This window comes from Bos indicus x Bos taurus, chromosome 14 (genome assembly GCF_003369695.1).
Source record: "Bos indicus x Bos taurus breed Angus x Brahman F1 hybrid chromosome 14, Bos_hybrid_MaternalHap_v2.0, whole genome shotgun sequence".
Taxonomy (NCBI): Eukaryota; Metazoa; Chordata; class Mammalia; order Artiodactyla; family Bovidae; genus Bos; species Bos indicus x Bos taurus.
The window spans coordinates 16,891,131-16,910,710 of record NC_040089.1 but is presented as its reverse complement, the minus strand read 5'-3'; the positions used below and the strand labels follow the sequence as shown (position 1 = coordinate 16,910,710).

The 19,580-nt window shown below is 44.0% G+C and overlaps 1 protein-coding gene across 4 annotated transcripts in view; it reads right to left on the bottom strand.

The window, feature by feature from the left end:
- The window catches only part of C14H8orf76 (chromosome 14 C8orf76 homolog), a 31,469-nt gene extending 13,749 nt beyond the window's left edge, over positions 1-17,720 (bottom strand). Inside the window, exons 1-6 of one of the 4 annotated variants that reach the window (XM_027560917.1) lie at positions 17,169-17,715; positions 14,033-14,128; positions 13,179-13,322; positions 8,690-9,138; positions 6,625-6,757; positions 2,229-2,827 (exon numbers count right to left, since the gene is read on the bottom strand). In XM_027560917.1, coding sequence (XP_027416718.1) covers positions 2,630-2,827; positions 6,625-6,757; positions 8,690-9,138; positions 13,179-13,322; positions 14,033-14,128; positions 17,169-17,360 — 1,212 coding nt within the window. In that variant the 5' untranslated portion in view covers positions 17,361-17,715 and the 3' untranslated portion in view covers positions 2,229-2,629. Of the gene's footprint in view, positions 1-2,228; positions 2,828-6,624; positions 6,758-8,689; positions 9,139-13,178; positions 13,323-14,032; positions 14,129-14,472; positions 14,595-17,168 lie in introns of those variants that run through there. The other 3 variants (XM_027560919.1, XM_027560918.1, XM_027560921.1) reach the window with 3 other exon arrangements.
- Positions 17,721-19,580: the final 1,860 nt, after the last annotated feature.

The following is a 19,580-nucleotide window of genomic DNA, read 5'->3' as shown; positions in this document are numbered from 1 at the left end:
TTCTCACGTGTATGGACACGCCGCTGCCAGGGAAGGGAGGTGGGGCGGGAGTGAGGGTGTGGGCGTGGGCAGACCACTCAGCTGTCCGGGACTGTGTCAACAGTGGGCCTGGGAGGACAGCCAGAGGGCTGCAAGCTACAGTCTGGGCAAAGTCAGAAGGGGACCAGGATGAGACAGGAAGCCCAGAGAAGCGAGGGCAGAAAAGGGCATTTCCAGGCCCCATATGAGCAGGAGGAAGGAGTTTTAGCTACAGAGACAGAAATGGACTGCGTTTCCAAGCAGATTGCCTCAACACTGTCAGAACTTTGGAGTATTAACCTTTTGTGCAAACAAAGCAAGATGCTGGCCAATTAATTCAGTGATTCTCTTCCACAAACATTTGGCGAGAGGCCAGGTGTTCTGCCCTGGGGATACAAATATGAACAAGACAGTCTGAGTCCACAATTTTACAAAGCTTAAGTGTCTCATGGAAAACAGGCAATGACAAGATAGCATCATAAGGGCCAAAACAGGGGCAAAAGAGCAGGGAAGGAGCATAGTGTGAAACTGACCACCTGGGAATCAAGACTTCTGGAAGCTGAAACGAGGTGGAGACCTGTGAGCCCAACACAAACTAGCCACACGAAGGGGCGGGGGGTTCCGGGCTGAGTCGCCAGCTTCTAAGACTCAACAGTGACAAACAGGGCACATTCGAAGTTGGACAGTGGGGACACATGAGAAGCCCCTGGGAGCTGTGTCATGAAGGGCTTGGCAACTACTTTCCCTTTGGGTTCTATCCTGCAGGCCACCCACAACTAGGCCATAAACTCCACAGTAACCAGTGTCTCCATGGCAACTACATAGTGGCTGTGCGATACAGGACCTCAGTAAGTGGTTGTTGATGACTCAAGGGAGGGGTAGAGGGATACTGGGGAGGAGTTTTGGCGGCGGGGGTGGGGGGGTCATTCTTTTTAATGGTTTCTAAAAATTGAAATGTCTGTTAATTATACAAAGTCTTTTGTTTCACATTAGAGATTAAATGACTAAACCTGCAGTTGCTAGTCATGTTCTCAGTCACTCATAGTAAGAGTTTCACAAAACCAGACCTTTGTCTGTTTTGGGAAGGGGCCTGGGAAAGAAATGAACAGTGAAGTGGATGGGAGATACTGATGACTTTACCGTTTTGCCCAGGGCTGGAATTCTCTTCCTTCTGCTGAGAAAAATAAAATCAAAAGCTGTGGGGAGCAATATCTGATGAAGTTTTGGTCTATTATTAAAATTTATTTCTCATAAGGGAGCTCTTCCATCCCAGAGAATTCAAGCAAGCCTTTTCTATTTGAAGATGATGTTACGGACCAAGTATAATGTGTGTGGCTGAACAGAGCCACATGGGTCTCATGTTTTAATACAGCCTGTGAGCAAGGCACTTCATTCCAGACTATCTTCTCAGAGATGCATAAAAAGCAAACCACCTTAAAAAAGACCTGTCCTACCTTGGAGCACAGGGAAGGCCTGCTTCCTGCTTGTTATAAAGGAGCTGATTCTCTTGAGCTCAGGGTTCCGCTAATACACCTCACTGCTTATATACTCATTCGTCTGGGCCCATATTTGTCACCTGCCTTGGGACTTGGAGGCAAAGGAATGGACACAAATAGGCTGAAGCTTATCCTGAGTCCCTCGGACTGCGAGGAAATCAACCCTGAATATTCATTGGAAGGACTGATGCTGAAGCTCCAATACTTTGGCCACCTGATGCGAAGAACCGACTCATTGGAAAGACCCTGATGCTGGGAAAGAATGAAGGCAGGAGGAGAAGGGGACGACAGAGGATGAGATGGCTGGATGATATCATCGACTCATTGGACATGAGTTTGAGCAAACTCTGGGGGATGGTGATGGACTGGGAAGCATGGTGTGCTGCAATCCATGGGGTCACAGAGTTGGACACAACTGAGCAACGAACAACAGCAATCAATCCTGTTCCCTGGGCCACGAGTAATCGAGTCTTCTGTAGCCTCCATGACATTGGCAGGTTTATGCACAGGCTCAGAGCTGTGGTAAATCTCAGCCTTCGACACACCCTTCCTAGAAATGGCTTCCTACCACATTTCAGCATTCTTGGTCACTCACGATGAATTTACCAAAACAACATGGATACTTACACTGCTAATACAGTAACTGTTTTTAAAAGATTATAAAATCTAAAAGTATCTTTTATTTAAAAAAATTCATTTAAATTGAAGCATAGCTGATTTATAATGTTGTATTTATTTTTAATTTTGGCCACACCTATGACATGTGGGACCCTAGGTGCCCCATCAGGGACTGAACCTGAACCCCTGCATTGGAAGGCAGAGTCTTAACACCGGACTGCCAGGCAAGTTCCTAAGAGTCCCTTTTAAACACTTTCCCAACAGATATCTTCTAAAGGGGCAGTAGGTGTCACACAAGTGAATGACAGAAATCTAAAAAGAAAACAAAAAATCAAGAAACTGAATACAGTAGAAATTATCTGGGAGAGAAGCCATTTTTATAAAACATAGATGACTTTTTAATTCAGTATATTCCATTAGCAGAGGATTCTGTCTGAAGTAAACCAGAACACTTAATACAGTACAAGATGTTTTTTGTTTTGTTTTTATAGGGACCACTAAGGCAAGATCTGTATCTCTGTGTGGAACTGATTTTCAAAGGGACAGAAGTGGTCTTTGATCTTTCTGAACCACTTGTCTTCAAACTCTTTCGAAGACCCGATCACCAAGGCAGTCAGGGCCGCAGGGCCAACACACTTGACCTCTGTGTGAACCTCATCTCTGATTTTTTCTGGGACGATATCTTCGCCCATAACCTGCAATAGGAGGGGGGAAGAAAGATAAAACTCTTTCCCAATAACAGGTGCAGCAGACACGGAATGGAAGACCGTGCTAGTCATCAAATGCAAAGGATTTCACACAAAAGCAGAACTTCTTCAGCAGCCAGGGGACAACGCTGACAATTCAACATACTGAAAAGATGTTTATGAAGTAGTGATCCAAGACCACCTGCGTGAATATCCTACTGCTACTCTATTTCCCTGAGTGAACATGTCAGGGAGGCACAAACGTGGCAGGACTACCACTCAGGTCACAGGGAGTGCCGAGTCGACCTTCGTATATCACAGAGCATCTTTGGAGGGCAAGAACGCAACCGTGAGGGGTTCTCCTCCTTGTAAAGGACAGAAGAGCAGGCTTGGGAGGAACATAATGCTACTGTGCAGAGAGCACAGACCTTCTTATGAAGTTCTCCAGAGACGCCAAAGGCAGCAAACAGCTGAGCATCGAGCAGGTGAGTCTGCTCTTTCCTGACCCAGAGAGACTCCAACCCTCCAGGATGGTCACCACAGCAACCCCAGAGACCTGTGAGCGGGCCAGCTCTCTGAAGGTGCAACACTGCCCCCTACTGGTGAGAACCAGGTCCAGATTCTGTGTGAGCTTCTCTTCGACAAGACACCCACAAAGCTGCGTTTGCAGGAAGCTTGGATCTGAACCTACTATGTGATGGGACCACTTTTGGTAAGGACAGTGAACAATTCCCACCCCAAACATTTCCCACCAATCATCATGAAAAGTCAGGGAGCCAGCTGGCAGGGATGTGGTAGAGGGAACTGGTCACTTGGATTTGGACTAGATGATCTCTAGGTTTCCTACAAACCCTGAGGTCCTCTGTGTTCGTGAATACTCAAATCATAGTGGATTAGAAACCCACTCAAAGAACAGGTTCCACTGGCTTTAAATCTTCAAAGACTACTTACTGTTTGAGGCAAAGGCTGACAGCATGAGTAGCAACTGTCAGGATTTATTAAAGCATGGTAATTTCATCAACTGGAAGACAATTTCTGTTTTTCTATCCTGACATTTCTAAAAACCAAGTTGTATCTTATAACCACTACTGTGTCATAGTATAAAAAGCATCTTACTTTTCTTTTAGTGGCACATCAATTAATGATGTGTCTTAACAACTGACGACTGCTTGGACTCAATGAAATGTAGAATTTTAAAATCTGAGATATAACACCAAAAGTGTATTTTTTTAATTAAAAAAAATAGAATCTAATGATAACAATATTCAAACAATGCAATATTTCAAAAAGAGAGCTCAGCAGGTGCATACTTCACAGACAGAGAACTATTATCCATCACACATGGTGAAGAACATGAAGATGTTTAAGACATCTCCTAAGGATGCCTTACCGGGCTTCCTAGGTGGCTCAGTGGTAAAGAATCTGCCTGCCAAGCAGGAGACACGGGTTTGATTCCCGGGTTGGGAAGATCCCCTGGAGAAGGAAATGGCAACCCACTCCAGTATTCTTGCCTGGGAAATCCCATAGACCAAAGAGCCTGGCGGGCTACAGTCCATGGGATCGCAAGAGGTGGATAACAACCACAAAGGCTGTCTTACAAGGAACTTAAAATCTAGCTGAAAAGATAAGACACTCATATTTTCAGGGGCCCAAAGAGCTACCTAATTCAGCAATCACTCTATTAAGCTCAGAGGGAGAAAATGCCACAGACCAGGACGTTCAGTAAAAGGTTCCTGGAGGATGTGTGACCCAGGCTGGGTCTCTGAGGGTGAGAATAGGAAGTAGATGGAGATGGGAAAACCCATGACAGGTATGTTAGACATGGGAGATTAGTCCAGTGGAAGCAAAAGGTTTGTGGAAGGAATGACCAGGCCCTACGTCTGAGATTACTCTCAGGAAGGCCTCAGACACCATATCAAGGTACCAGAACTAGACCCGACCTCTAAGGTAATGGTGACACATTGAATTTGAATTTTAGTTTTTAAAGCAAGCAGGTAACATGGTCAAAGCCATGTTTTAAGATGAGCCCAGCAGCACAGGTGAAGACAGATCTGCAGGGAGAGAGAGAGGAGCCAAGGCAGGAGGTCACTATGAGAGTCAGATGTGAGGCAACGGAACTAGGGTGTTGGCCGTGGGCCCTGCAGGAGGTGAGACTGGAGAGGAGAGGCCATGGCGAGGGACGGTCAGGTCTGGGTGAAAGGAGAAAGACAGGTAGGATCGATGAAACAAACTAAGTCTAGAACAAAGACACGGCTCTCTCTAGCTCCCCTCTGCTTCCCCTCAGCGGGTACTTACTGATGGCCAAGTCTACACTGGGCGCTGACCAGAGACTGACTAAAGGTGGTTTTGCCAAGTAGCCTCATTTTACATTTGTACTCGAAGTCACAGCAGATCAATAATCAACTTGGATTAATGACTCCTAAGTTACTGATCTGAGATGGGAGGCAAGTGTTCCAAAGATGGGACCAGAGACACAGACTGGAGGGTCCATTACCCCAGGGGTGACAACAGGAACTACAAGCATGGTTATGATTTGTGTGGGAGAAAGAGACGGAACAGAGAGCCCGAGTGAAAGCTCAGGGAATGTCACTACTTAAGACATGGGAAACCAGCAGAGTCCCAAACAGCAGAGGAAGAAATAAAGGAGAAAAGAGATGAGTATTTTTAGCAGTTCAGCTGCTCAGAAGCAAGGAAGAGGGAACTAAACGTGAGTGGTCAATGGCGCTGAATGCTATGAAAGATGGGAAGCAGAGAGGAAGGGAAAGCAGCCGTGAACTCGGGAGAGATGGTCTATCTGTATGTCTGAGAGTTCAAGGGAATGAGCCCACGGAAGGGGAAGGCAGAAAAAAGGCTCAAAGAGAACAGACGGGAGTGATGACCCCAGAAGAGGGAAAAGGGGTCCAGGTGACAGCTTAGCCTGCAGGAAGAAGACAGGATAGATAGACCATCAGCAGTTCTTGAAAGAATGATGTTAGAAGGTATATGGATAAAGAGCTATTCTCCTGGGAAAAGTGCTTGAGCTGTCAAGTTTCAATTACATATTAAAAGGAATTAGCATGAATAACATAAACTTATAGATAATCTCCAAACACCATGTTAAGAAATTTCAAGACCTTTTTTTTTTTTTTTTTTTACATTTTTGACCACAAAGCAAGACATACAGGATCTTAAGTTTCCCCAGCAGGGATCAAATCCAGGTCCCCTGCAGTGTGGAAGCCTGGAGTCTTAACCACTGGACCATCACAGAAAGCCTTATCAATTAGCATATTTTTTAAAAAGCTAATACCAGTTAAACAAAATTGACATTTGAGTTTCTAAGCAACTGTCAAAGTAATAACAGGGTGGAGCAGAAAGAAAATGGACTTGAAGCTGGAGGGGTTCCCATTTACTTCTGCCACTTAAAATCTGACCTTAGGCAAGTCACAGCCTTTGTGAGCCTCACCCCAGTTCTGTCCTCCCACAGGCTGTTATGAGGACAAATGGGGGGAAAGACAGACAAAAGAGCTGCCCAGATGTCAACATTCATTCATTCAGCACTCACGAAACAATTATGGGGCCTTTCTGATGTTCAAGTAGGCAGGTGCTAACAAGCACCGACAAGTAAATGAACTTGCTGCAGGACAGAGAGGAGGAAGAGGCCACTTTCAGCAGTTAAGTGATCAAAAGGTACGGGAAGAAGGGAGACAGAAGTCCTCTAGAAGATGCAATTTAGCCCTGTGTTTTTTTGGTTTTTTCTTAATGGTCTCGGAGCCAGGAAAAATATCTGTGATGCTTCATTTCACATAAACCCTGGGGGACACACTCACCTCTGCTATCAACAGCAAAGTGTCTTCTTTGAAGCTGAACCTTTTCATTTTATCTTCAATTTCCTGCTGAGTCTTTAAGTTCCTCTCCAAAGCAAACGATGTTTGCTGACATTGGGCAAGCTGAAGCAAAAGCCTGAAAAACAGCAGGTCCCAGTCTGGAGGCACCCGAGAAGGACAAAGACCCGTTCATACACAGCACTGGCACTGGGCTGGAAGCGAGTCCTCTAGGCTAAGGAGAAGGTCCTCACCTTCATCTGAATCCCTAAAGCTCTTTACTCTCAACGAATTGCACATCATTACACTGGAGAACCATCTTTTCTAAAATTCATAGACCAAGCTTCCAAAGGAACCTTCAGAGAGCAAGACCTCGAAAGGGCTTCCTGTAGAAGTCAGGCGACTGAAAGCACAAACGATTTCAAGTGAAGAGAACAAGGCTCCCCATCAGAGGCTCCTCCCCAGAAGTGCCAGGAGGAGTTCCTTTGAAGTCGGTGCTCTGTGACCCTTCGGTCTTCCTGAAGCCACAGCAACCCGATCTCAAGGACTAAGGAGGTTCTCCAGCATGCTTCAATTACTTGAAGCAGGACCAAACCTTCAGTGACCCTCTGATAACCACTTTACAATCAGCTCACCCCTGACCTCCCCATCATGGCCGTGCCCTGGTCCCCTCTCTTCTTCTTCCTGCTCTCCTCTCACAGCTCTTTCTCTTCACTGTTTTCTAAAACACTGAGTGTGCAGATTGTTCCAATTTCCCTCTGGCCTCACTGCTATACCCAGAAGCAGCGCTCTCCTGTTCACTCATTTCCTGCCTTCAGAAATGCACATACTACTCCAGGTACTGAGGGATACTGGTGAGCAAAACAGACAGGTTTCTGCCTCAAGGAGCAGAAGGAGGATGATCACAGGTAATAAGCTAGTCTCAGGCAGTGATGAAGGCCATGAAACAAACACTTGACACAGGATGGAGGAAGCGTCTACCTCAGACAGGGCTGTGACGGAAGAATTTTCTGAGCCACCATTCACGCTAAGGTTCAGATGGTGAGGAAGCAGCCACAGGAACATTTGGGAGAAGGGGCTTAGCCAAGGGAAGGGGGCCCGGCTACAAGAACTAGCTTCAAGTGTTTGAAAATCAGGAGGATCTCTGTGACCGAAACACAGCCAGGAAGAAAACAAACTAGAGTGAAAGAGAAGGGCAGGGCCAACTCATGTTAAGTCCTCGCGGAGCATGGAAGGAAGCATGGAATTTATGTCAGTCCAACGGGAAGCTGCTGGAGTTTTAGAGAAGAACACACGACCTGACTGGCCTTCACTCTGACTGTTCACAGCATCTACTGGCCTCGGAGACATTCACACACATGACCCCTTTGGGTCCTTGCTTTCTTTCTCGTGCTCTTGAAATTACTGGACAATACTGCTTACCCTTGGCTCCCTCCATTTCATGTCCATTTACCCCTCCATCCTCTGCCATCTGCCTGTCACCACCGTGACTGAAACTGCTTTCTCAAGAGGCCACACATGAGCTCTTGCCTTCAAAGCCATTTCTCACTCCATATAATCGCTGATCCTTCCTGGAGCTCCTCTAGCTCTACCTCCCACTTCCTCACGGAAGGCTCCAGCTGGACTCGATTGGTTCTGCTCTCCCGCTGCTGTCCTGTCTCAGGGGAGGCACCACCATCCACCCTCACCCACAAGGCAGATTCTTCAGGGTTGTCTGATTTTCTTCTTTGGTAGCTTTCTGTGGAACCTGAGTGAAAAATCTCTTGTTTAAAATATCGTTTCCTCCTTCGTCAATGTTTTATATATTTAATTCCGCCCCCCTCAATTTTAACATCTGCCAACCGTAATATCTTGACTGATGATATGAGCTGTATTCCTGAGCAAGCACAGTTGTTTTTAAATTTTACATACTAAAAGGGCACATTCAAAGGATCCCGTCAAGACCATGGGAAGAATCTCAAAAACATATATCAGGTGTCTAGCCTAGAATTTTCACAAGCTTAAAATCAGAAAAAATAAAACCTTTATTTCGACCTTAGCACCATGTGTGTTCCATCCACTCTGAGCTTACCTGGTTCGTATAAAAGAGGCACAGGCTTTCATCTGAGTTTCTAGCAACACTGCTGCTCTCTCTTCTGTCATACGGTTTTGAATATTTTTAAGAGCTTTCTCATTCCTTTGCTTGTTACCACTGCTTACTTCCACAGAGCCCTCAGGCAAAGTTTCAGGGAAACACAAAAGACAGTCTTTTCCTGAGTGGGGAAAGGAGGATTTGATAGCCGTGTCACTTGAGGTGAAACTGTTCTCTTTCTGAGATGACGCAAGCGATGCTGACAGCACCGGCCCCAGGTTCAGGTAAGCCTCTCCCAATCTGCCCCAGTTCCAAGGATTAAAGGGATGCAAAGAAATCAGTTTCTGTAGGCAGAAAATGGTTTTCTCCAAGTTCTGCAAACTGGAACAAATAGTAAACTGGAGGTAGAGTACAGTGGTTAAATGGTCTGTGTTAGTTGCTTTCTTTTCCTAAAGAGAAAAAACAAAGGTTAAAATGTTTAAACTACAGGATGTTTCCCATATAAAAATGAAGGTGCCTAAAAATCTAAGTTGTGCATGTCCTAAATCACAAGTATCTTTCATTAGCCACACAAGTAGAGCAAACTAAATGTTTCTCAATAGATCTCATTTTGAAACCATAAACCTAGAGAAATATGTGTGTGTGTTCAGTCGCCTCCGACCCTCTGTGACCCCCGATCCCGTCAGGCTCCTCAATATACACTACCCAACAAAATTTACCAATCATTCCCAAACACCCTAATGTCACAGCAGTAACATAATCCAGATGATAGTGGCTTGGCAAAGCTCAGTACCAAAAACCTCTGTGTCAGTTTTTTTTCAATTGTGCATTATAATCTTAACTGTCAAAAAAAAAAATCTTAACTGTCTTCAGCCAGACATCTGAAAGAACCAAGCCAACTTTTTTATACTCTGGGCTAATGGTTCCATTTTAATATTCCAGGCTTTCTAAAAATCCAAATGGCAATTTCCTTGAGGATTCAAATGGACTCTATTTCCAAATTCTACTTGGCTTAGACATCTTAAACAGGATGGCCCTGAAGCTCTCAGTGTTTCTTGATGCATCGTAATTGAATCCAAATGCCTTCTCTGGTAACCATTACCAAGACCAGTTATTCTTGGCCAGAGGGGGTTGCTTGGTTTCCTTCTGATCAGAAAATCCTTTTCAAGTCTACTTAACCAGAGGCACCGCCTCTTGCCTAACTTGCCATATGGCAAAAGCCCTGTGGGTGAGGGCTTCTTTTTCTACGTCAAAGTCTGCAGAGATTCAGTTGATTTTAAGTCTAAGGAAAATCTGGCCTACTAGTATCTGGATCAAGCTCCTGCACAGAACTGAGTGAGAAATAAGAATAAAACTACCCAGCATGCAGCCGGAAGATACTGGCACGTCAGTGAGTGAAACCTTGGGGAGGACTCTAAATATCCATATGTTGATTGAAAAGAAAGGAAATCAAGCCCCATGTAACCTATTAGGTCATACTGTATCTTCCTATTACTATCTCAGTATTCTTTCTTTCCCCACAGACTATTAAGTTCCAAAAGAGTTTTTGTTCAATGCTGAATTCCCAGTACAGAGCACAGCACCTCAGATATAGCAGATGTCTAATAACTGTTGAGAAATACATCTTCATGTTTCTTATAGTAAGAAAAGCAACATGTATAGACTGTCTACAGGAAATGCAATCTTTCCTCTACAATCAGTCCATACTGCTCTATACTGTTTAAAAACATTTCCAGGGACTTCTCTGGTGCTCTAGTGGATAAGACTTCACCTTCCAATGCAGGAGGTAGAGGTTCAATCCCTGGTCAGGGAGCTAAGATCATACATCCCTTGTGGCGAAAAAAACCAAAACAGAAAACAGAAGTAATACTGTAACAAATTCAATAAAGACTTTTAAATAAATAAATACAAATAAAAACATGTTCACATTGAGAAAGCAAGTGTGTGTTGGGGTCTGTAGCATACAAACCATGATTCTGATGCACCGATTCTGGGTGGCCTAACTAGTGAAGAGAAGGAAATGGCAACCCACTCCAGTCTTTTTGCCTGGAAAATCCCATGAACAGAGGAGCCTGGTGGGCTACAATCCACAGGGTCACAAAGAGTAGGCATGACTGAGCACAACTAATAAAGAAGTCTTTGGAAATTAAATTCCATTTAAATGAGTTGTGTGCTTTTTCCCAGAATATTCCAAGTCCTGTAATGCAATGACAGTGATGATTGCTAACATTTACAGAATGCTAACCGTATGCCAGACACTACTCCACCTGCTTTACTCATGTAATCCCCATGACAATCCTTTAAAATAGACTATCGCTATTCCCATTTTAGAGACGAGGCAACCAAGTCACAACAGAGAAGTTAGGTAAGCTACCTGCCGTCACACAGCTAGTAAGCAGCAGAGCTACAGCAGATCCTGCTAGAAGTCACAGAATAAAGGAACTTCAGAAGAGTTGATGTGTGTTAGTGGGCTTAGGAGTCTCCCATTAGTTTACTAGGTGAGTGATGTAAACACAGGGTATGGACAGGGTTCTCTCTCCTTGGCATCGAACCCAGAACCGGGCACATGGTAGGACTGAAATGTTTGTGAAGTGACAAATGGGGGGAAAAAAGTCATTAACTGTCAAAAAGCAGTTTCCTTACCACAGTTTATCACATGAGCCTACCAGCGACTATAAGATATTTAAATTAAGAAATAAGTTCTGTTACAAATTTTATTCAAAAATCATTAAGAAGAGAGATGAATAAACTTCAGAAGTTGTGAGCATAAAATGTTCATGTCATGCTGGGAGCTCTAGGACTTGCTGTCTGTTTTGTTCAATGCTGACCTATTCCCTACAGAGTATGAGGGGACAGTAACCACTGGAACAAACCCCAGAAACAAGACAGAGCAAATAAAAAAAAGAAGGTCTATAAGAAGGGAGAAACTTTTAAAATGAAAACAAAACACAGGGTATCAGGAAATGAGAAAACCAGGCAAATAGGCAGGGTTCACTGAGATCATGTGAAGAGATCTCACCCCAAAGCAAGGGGTGAGACCCACGACCCTCTGGTGCCATTTCCTCCCTAATCCTCCTGCCTGTCAGGGTGCCCAGGAGCCCAAGGAGCAGTCCTCCAAGGCCTGACAGAGGAGCTGAAGGGCTTCTGACTGGTCCCTCCTTCTGCCTGGATCTCACACTCCGGATGGCATCTGCTGATTGGCAACACATTTTTCTGAGCCACAGAAACAGTCACTAAGCTAGAAGGAACCAGAGACAGTCCAGCCTTGACATTACTCTAGCTGCCTTCAGGGGTACTCAGGGGAAGACAAAGCACAACAGTGACATCAGGAGATGCGAGGGAGAGATAGGTAATGGTAGAGCCGAGCCGTAATGAAGGACAGGTGACGGATATCTAGAAAAATCAACCAAAAGAACCCAAGTTGCTGCTAATTTGCATACCAGGGAGGCTGAACACTATTAAAACCCACCAAGTTCACTGTGTTCATGCCATGTGCTTCCTTAACAGGGTAATCTTATCTTCTGGTTTTAAGAATTAACCCATAATTAGTAGAGGGGAGAAAAGGAAAGAACAAAACACAGCTGTTTTCCATGTTCTGAAGAACATTACCGCCAAGGTTTCCTCTCATGGCAAGAGGCTGAGGTCCTATGCAATGAAGCCCAGGCAAGTAAATTTAAGGATTTCTCTTAGTTAATGAGATAGAGGAGGACAATTCAATTGCATGCATACTTTAGGCTGACCTCTGGCCAAGATTTGAAGGATTCAAGATCAGTGCCTTGGTGCTTCATTACATCCCTCTAAGGAAGAAAACTGGTCATCTATAAACTAGGATTGGTGGACTCAAACTCACTCCCATATAAAATTTACACAAAAAACCCTGGGATTTTCCAGGCAAGAGTACTGGAGTGGGGTGCCATTGCCTTCTCCACACAAAAAACCTACAGGTGCTTTAATCTGAAAACAAAAACAAGCAGAATCTAGCAGTGCTCTTTTTTATTGCTTAAAAAAATTCTGCAGACTCCATCAAGAATAAAAAGGATTAAGCCTGGCTTAGTATGATATTTATTCAATTTCTGGCAGTCTTTTTTCCTGTTTATAAAAGTAATACATATTCATTGTAGAAACTTCGAAAGATAAAAATCTAAACAACAACGAAACACCTAAAGAAGAAAAAAGATCACTGGTAATTTACTGAGTATTTATTTACTCCTAATAAGAGTAAAACCTTTGCAAGTGAGGTTTTCAGGCAATGAAAAATTTTGAGCATAACATAGGAAAAAATATTACAAGGAAATGATTATGTCTGGAGCTCAAAACTATTCATCATAATAAAGTTCTTCTACCACTGACAATTTCCTTCTGCTTATCCAAACCCACAGATTTTGCTGCCAGCAAGAAGTTGTTTTTTGTTTTGTCTTTTTTTTTTTTTTAAATAAACTATTCAGTCATCCTAGGAAAGCAAATGGAAACGGGCACAGAAACCACTCACCAAGTTTGTGGCAATCTCCAGGGCTTCCTTGTGCCTTCCCAGGTGAACAAGGCATCGAGCCTGGCCTTCCTGGACATCCCTTTTCATGGCAAAATTTGTAGATGGCAGTTTTTCTGAGATACTGGAATACTCCTGCAGTGCTTTCTGGCAAATAATTGTTAAATAAAGGCAAATGAAGGGAGGGGATGAAGAGAAAGGCAGAAAACACAATATGAAAAAAGAATTCAGTCATGGGGGTGATATGTTTCCTAGGCAGTAGATAATGTTATAACTGACCCTGCAATGAACTAAAGGAAGACTTGAGCATTTCAGTCGGTACTAGTTTTCTAAGAGGTAGAGAAGAAATGTCTGGAGAATATAATTAAAACATTCTGGAGCCCAAAAGACCAGGATGTGACTCCCGGTTCTGCCACTAACTTGCTGTAGAATCTTTTCACATGAGCAAAACAACAACAGGATCCTTGTGAAGATGACATGAAGTCAATATAAAAAGCAAGCTGATAGCTAGTTGTTAGTTCTTTCCCCCACTTCTTTTTTAAAACACATTTTGGGGTGCCTTACTCCTGTGGCCCCATGAGGTATCCAAGCTAGAGGCTTCTGCATACTGAGGAGATAAGTAATCTACAAGGATCCAAACAAGCTCGCTATACCGGAGTGACAGGAAACAAAGCATACAGAGCCGTGTGGAGAAGGCCAGAAGCTTAGGATTCTAAGAGTACAAACACATCTCACAAAGGATCAAATTCATCTTCAAGAGCAACACTTATTATAGTACACTGTTATTTAAATATGCTGCAGTGGACAGAACAAGAGAACATTTCAAGCAGCACAATCTTCTATATGTTAAATTCTACCTGATACTCTTGCCGTCTGTAGGCCAGGTCCCCTTTGAATTTCTGGACAGTCAGAGCTTCAACATCATCGCTGCTCCCTGTTTCTTCATAAAACCACTAGAAATTGTGAAAACAGCATATTATAGAGAAGGAGGTTATGCTTTTCCACCCCATGTGCAGGAGTGCTAAGTCACTTCAGTCGTGTCCAACTTTGTGCAACCCCATGGACTACAGTCCTCCAGGCTCCTCTGTCCATGGGATTCTCCAGGCAAGAATATGGGAGTGGGTTGCCATGCCCTCCTCCAGGGGATCGTCCCAACCTAAGGATTGAACCCACATCTCGTGTCTCCTGTATTGGGAGTTGGGTTCTTTACCATTAACACCACCTGGGAAGTCCTTTCCATCCCAGACTCAAGAGCAATTTCCCACATACAACTGATTAAACCTCAGAAAAGACATACTTCTCCAGGATAAGACTCAGGAAAACATCTGATAAAGAAGAATGACAAGTGTTTTGTTTTGTTTTTGCTGTGCTGGGTCTTCATCGCAGCAGGCAGGCTCAGCAGTTGCAGCCGGCAGGCTTGGTTGCCCTGCAGCATGTGGGATCTTAGTTTCCAGACCAGGGCTCGAACTCGCGTCCTTTGCATTGCAAGGCAGATTCTTAACCACTGGATCACCAGAGAAGTCCCAAGAATGACAATTTTAATGGTGACTCAGTTTTTATGAAAATTATCACCAGTAATAAATATACCAATAATATGATACCTCAACTAAACAAGTGTTAAAGTATTTAGTTTCCATAGCACTTCCAATTTGGGGTTTAGGGCCTGGGAACCTACATTTAACTAGCACAGTTTACAGTGGTTCTTTAGACTGAGATATGTTTTCCCGCAGAGAATTTCTTAGGGTGGATGGAACAACTCTTTACAGAGATAACATAGGAAAGAACTGCTATTACAGTGCTATTAGGAAAGTGTAAAAGCAAAAAGTAGAATCTAAGCAAAGACAAGAAAAGAAATTAAGGCTGAAAGGAGGCTTCCATGCAATCAAATGCCAACGTATTGTAGGAGAAAAGTTTCAGGAAAAGTCCATCTGGAATATTTTATTCACTTTTCTACTGCTTTAAACCCTACGGATAAAAAGAAAAGTGAAACAGATTTTTTTTTTTATTATTGCATTAAGAATGTTAAGATGAGAAAACAGGGATGATGAAAAGCATACCGTGTGCCAGTTTTCCAGCTCCAAAGAAGTATCTCATCCTCTCTTTTACTCACAGTAAAACACAATGTAGTCAAATGAAGTCTGTCCCCAGTTAAATGTTGTTATTAATTCAAAAGTAACTGCATTTGTGATAGTTCCACCATGGTGTCAAACTTTCTCAGTTCTATTTCTAAGAGAGATGCCTGGGTATCACAGCCACCCTGTTATCTTAGTAATATAGTTCCCTCCTTAGCCTGATCCCCCACAGTGGAGAAAGCTAGCAACCACTGCTTTTCTGTCCTCCCTGAAGCAGTGTGTAACCTAATAACAGTCTATATACTGAACTCATAATTTTGCTTTGCACTTTACTACTCCCCAGTTCCCAACTTCTTGAACAACAGCTGCATTACTGCACACCTCCATCCAATAGTCGAAATTCTACCGGGAAATGATCAGGCAAAATTGGCTTTCAAATGCAAGAACTCAGAAGAGAAAGGCTTCAAATACTCCATTCTGATAAGAAAAGGAGGGAAAAGCTGTGAACAAGGGTGAAAACTAAGACGTGAAGTGCAGATAAGACAAATACGTGGTTCCACACCAAGCAGTAAGGGAAAACAAATCTATCTCACACTCCTAGTTTTACACTTGGGAAAACCAACAGGACTTGAATGAAGCCTGAATTCATTTCTTGAATGAGGCCTGAATGGTAACTCTCTGAATTTATGAGAGTTACCATTTGCCAAATAAATTCTAAAGACAAGTGATTTGGGGGTTTTACTTTATAAGTAAAAGCACATCACACCTGGCAAAGTATTATCTCATTCCACTCTCACAATAACCCTGTGAGCCAACAAACATTATTTTATTTTTTTCTCAAATGATGAGTAAGGAACTGACACTCTGAAAGTTAATTTACTGACTCGTAAAGTCAATGCTGGAATCCAAGTGTCCTATCTCACAACTGTGGCTTTTTAATGTGGTACCACAGGACTTCAAAAGTCCATTTCCCAGTTTTAGTCTACAGATCAAGTAGGTCACTCTGAAAGACTGCACGTGGCAAGGAGAAAATGTAAATGAAATAAAACAAAAATACAATCCAATCCAGGTATTTCAGAGTGCCTGACATCTGTACGTACAGGGGTTTTAAGGAAAAATGAGACAATATATGCCCAGTGCCTGGAATACTATTTGATAAAAAGGAACTATTATTGGTGAGATGAGATTTACAGACTAGAAAAAATCCAAGGTAATACTCTACTTACGCAAAGTATTCAGAGTTCCTACTATGAACAAAAACTGGTAGGCAGTGTGGAGGACATAAGGTGAGGCACGCACCATCCTGTGATCATTCAGCATTCCGGGTCTAAGAGCTTTACGAGATACTGACAACTTCGTTAACAGACAAAAATAATGTGGTTCGAAGCGGGAGTTAGAAAAGACTTTATGGAGGAGGCGGCATTTAAGGTGGACCTTGAGAAATGGAGATAATTGAACGATTTTGACCACCTGAGCGGGGTTAACGTGGGCAAGGGGAACTCAGTGAACAAGAACAGGCCCGGTTCGGAGAGCAGACAACACTGAGGTCTGAAAAGTGGGCGGTGGCTGAATTTCTAGGGGCCCTGACTATACGGCTGCAGAAGCAGCGAAGGTCCATGGTAGCTAATACAGATTACTGAGTAGGGGCGTGAGGCCAGCGAGGCGCGGTGAGACCGGCCGAACGCCAGGTGTGACGTGATGGCCGACTGCGCGGGGATTCCCTCCGGGGCAGAGGATGTCGGACTCAGCAGGTGCGGCTCGTAGGTGGAGGGATGGCAGGGAGGCCCAAGTGAGCTTAGGGCGGCCAGAGGGTCTGGGTTCGGGGGACAGGCTACGCGGGCGTAGGACGTCTGAAGCGCTGTCGGGCCGGGACCACCAGGCCCGGAAGCTGCGGTGAGGCCGACAGGCCCCGCTCTCTCACCTGAGGCTCGCAGCGTTTGGCGCGGTACGACTCGGGTGGTCCAGGCCGCCGCTCCCGCCTCTCCTCGAACACCGAGTCCTCAAACTCGCCGCCGAGCAGCCAGCATCCCGTTTCCATTGCGCGCCCCACACCGGCGCATCGAGGAGGCGGTACCTGGAGCGGAAGGGGCCGGCAAGATCCGGCGCGCGGCATGCTGGGACTTGTAGTCTTAGGGCAGAGGCCAGACCGGGACTTGCCCCATGGTAAGTTTCAAGTTGTTGAGCTGAGATTTTATTTAATTCACAAGGCGAGGACAGAACTTGACTTCTTCGTTTCTGGAGATGGACAGAGCGATCCTTACGTGCACTCATCAAAAAGCACTGGCCTCAGGGTAGCTGTTAAAAACCAGGTTTTCACTGTTGACAGTATTCCTGGCACTGTTCTAAGACTTTTTTTTTTTTTTTTTCATTTTACTGTAACTTTTCTAACAACTTTTCAAAGACACAATGATTCTCATTTTTCAAATGAAAAATTGGGGCCTTAGAAAGGTTAAGTAATTTGCTCAGGATCAACTATTATGTGGCTGCTGCTGCTGCTAAGTCGTTTCAGTCGTGTCCAACTCTGTGCGACCCCATAGACGGCCTCCCATCAGGCTCCCCCATCCCTGGGATTCTCCAGGCAAGAACACTGGAGTGGGTTGCCATTTCCTTCTCCAATGCATGAAAGTGAAAGTGAAGTCGCTCAGTCGTGTCCGACTCTCACCGACCCCATGGACTGCAGCCTACCAGGCTCCTCCATCCATGGGATTTTCCAGGCAAGAGTACTGGAGTGGGGTGCCATTGCCTTCTCCAATTATGTGGCTAAAAGCTGGGAAATAAAGAATTGAGTCAATAATGTCTGTGTGTCTTCATGGAAGAGCCACACCAATTATAAAGATTGGGGTATAGTAATTCAGAAAAGCTATGACAAACCTAGACAGTGTATTAAAAAGCAGAGACATTGCCAAGAAAGGTCTGTATAGTCAAAGCTATGATGTTTCCAGTAGTCGTGTATGAATGTGAGAGTTGGACCATAAAGAAGGCTGAGCATCAAAGAACTGATGCTTTTGAATTGGAGAAGACTCTTGAGAGTCCCTTGGACTGCAAGGAGATCAAACCAGTCAATCCTAAAAATCAATCCTAAATATTCACTGGAAGGACTGATGCTGAAGCTGAAACTCCAATACTTTGGTCACCTGATGTGAAGAGCTGACTCATTAGAAAAGACCCTGATGCTGGGTAAAATTGAATGCAGGAGGAGAAGGGGACGACAGAGGATGAGATGGTTAGATGGCGTCATCTACTCAAATGGACCTGAGTTTGAGCAAGCTTCAGGAGATGGTGACGGACAGAGACGCCTGTGTGTTGCAGTCCATGGGGATCGCAAAGAGTCAGATATGACTGAGCGGCTGAACAGTAATACAGTAATTGAAGGGCTTGTAAAACAGGGGACATGGAGATTTATTCTGGGGACTCAATCAGGGAGCATTAATTCTTCCCAGAAAAACACTAGATCCCAGAACTCTAAACACAACATTTACTAGAATTCTTACTCTTTCAAGATGTTCCTTGAGACAAAAACGTACAAATTGTTGACAAAATATGGGGCCAGTATTTCACAGCATAGTATTATGGCACCATATTACATAGCAGGTCATAGACATGGAGGTTTTCTCTTCCAGGGTTCTTTTCTCAACCCAAATTTCTTCTCCACACATTAACTCTAGGAGAATCGAATCCACTCCCCAGTTTTTCAAAATCCATCTCTCTGTTGATGATTCCCCAAATCTAGAACCAGCTCCTGTATCTCCACCAGAATAGCCTACAGACATTAACCACTGATGAATTCATTCATGTAAGGACCCTTATGGAAAAGTCCTAGTTAGGAAAATTTTAGAAATTATAGAAAAGGAAGGGAAAAAGGTATCCATAATATTATCACCCAGAAGCAATGGAGTCTAAAGAAGGAAGAGCTAGTTGCCCTAATTCTAAAATGCTCTGTCCTAACAAAGACAGTACAGCATATTGTCAAAGGCCCTCAAGCACCAGATTTGTCTGGATTCATGATCCTGGTTCAGTTATTTGCTGGCTGTGTAACCTGATCTGTGAAGTGGGCGTTGATTAAAATAGTGCATGTAAGGTGCCTGTCTGATAGCAACTGAGTAATGTATGTTTATTCAAAATTCCTGTCCCAGGTGCAAAGAGCAAAGGAGGCAGGGAGTTTTTTTTTTTTTTTTTTTTCACCTTTCCCTTTTTTAGGGGTGCTTGGTTTTTGGAACTTCTACTCTCCCCTGTTCTGAGATGCCTCCAGTCTAGCCTCTTCCTGGCCCTACAACTAACTGAGGTAGATATTTTGCTGAAATGATCAGGAAGTCATGGAAGGGGAGTTTATGGG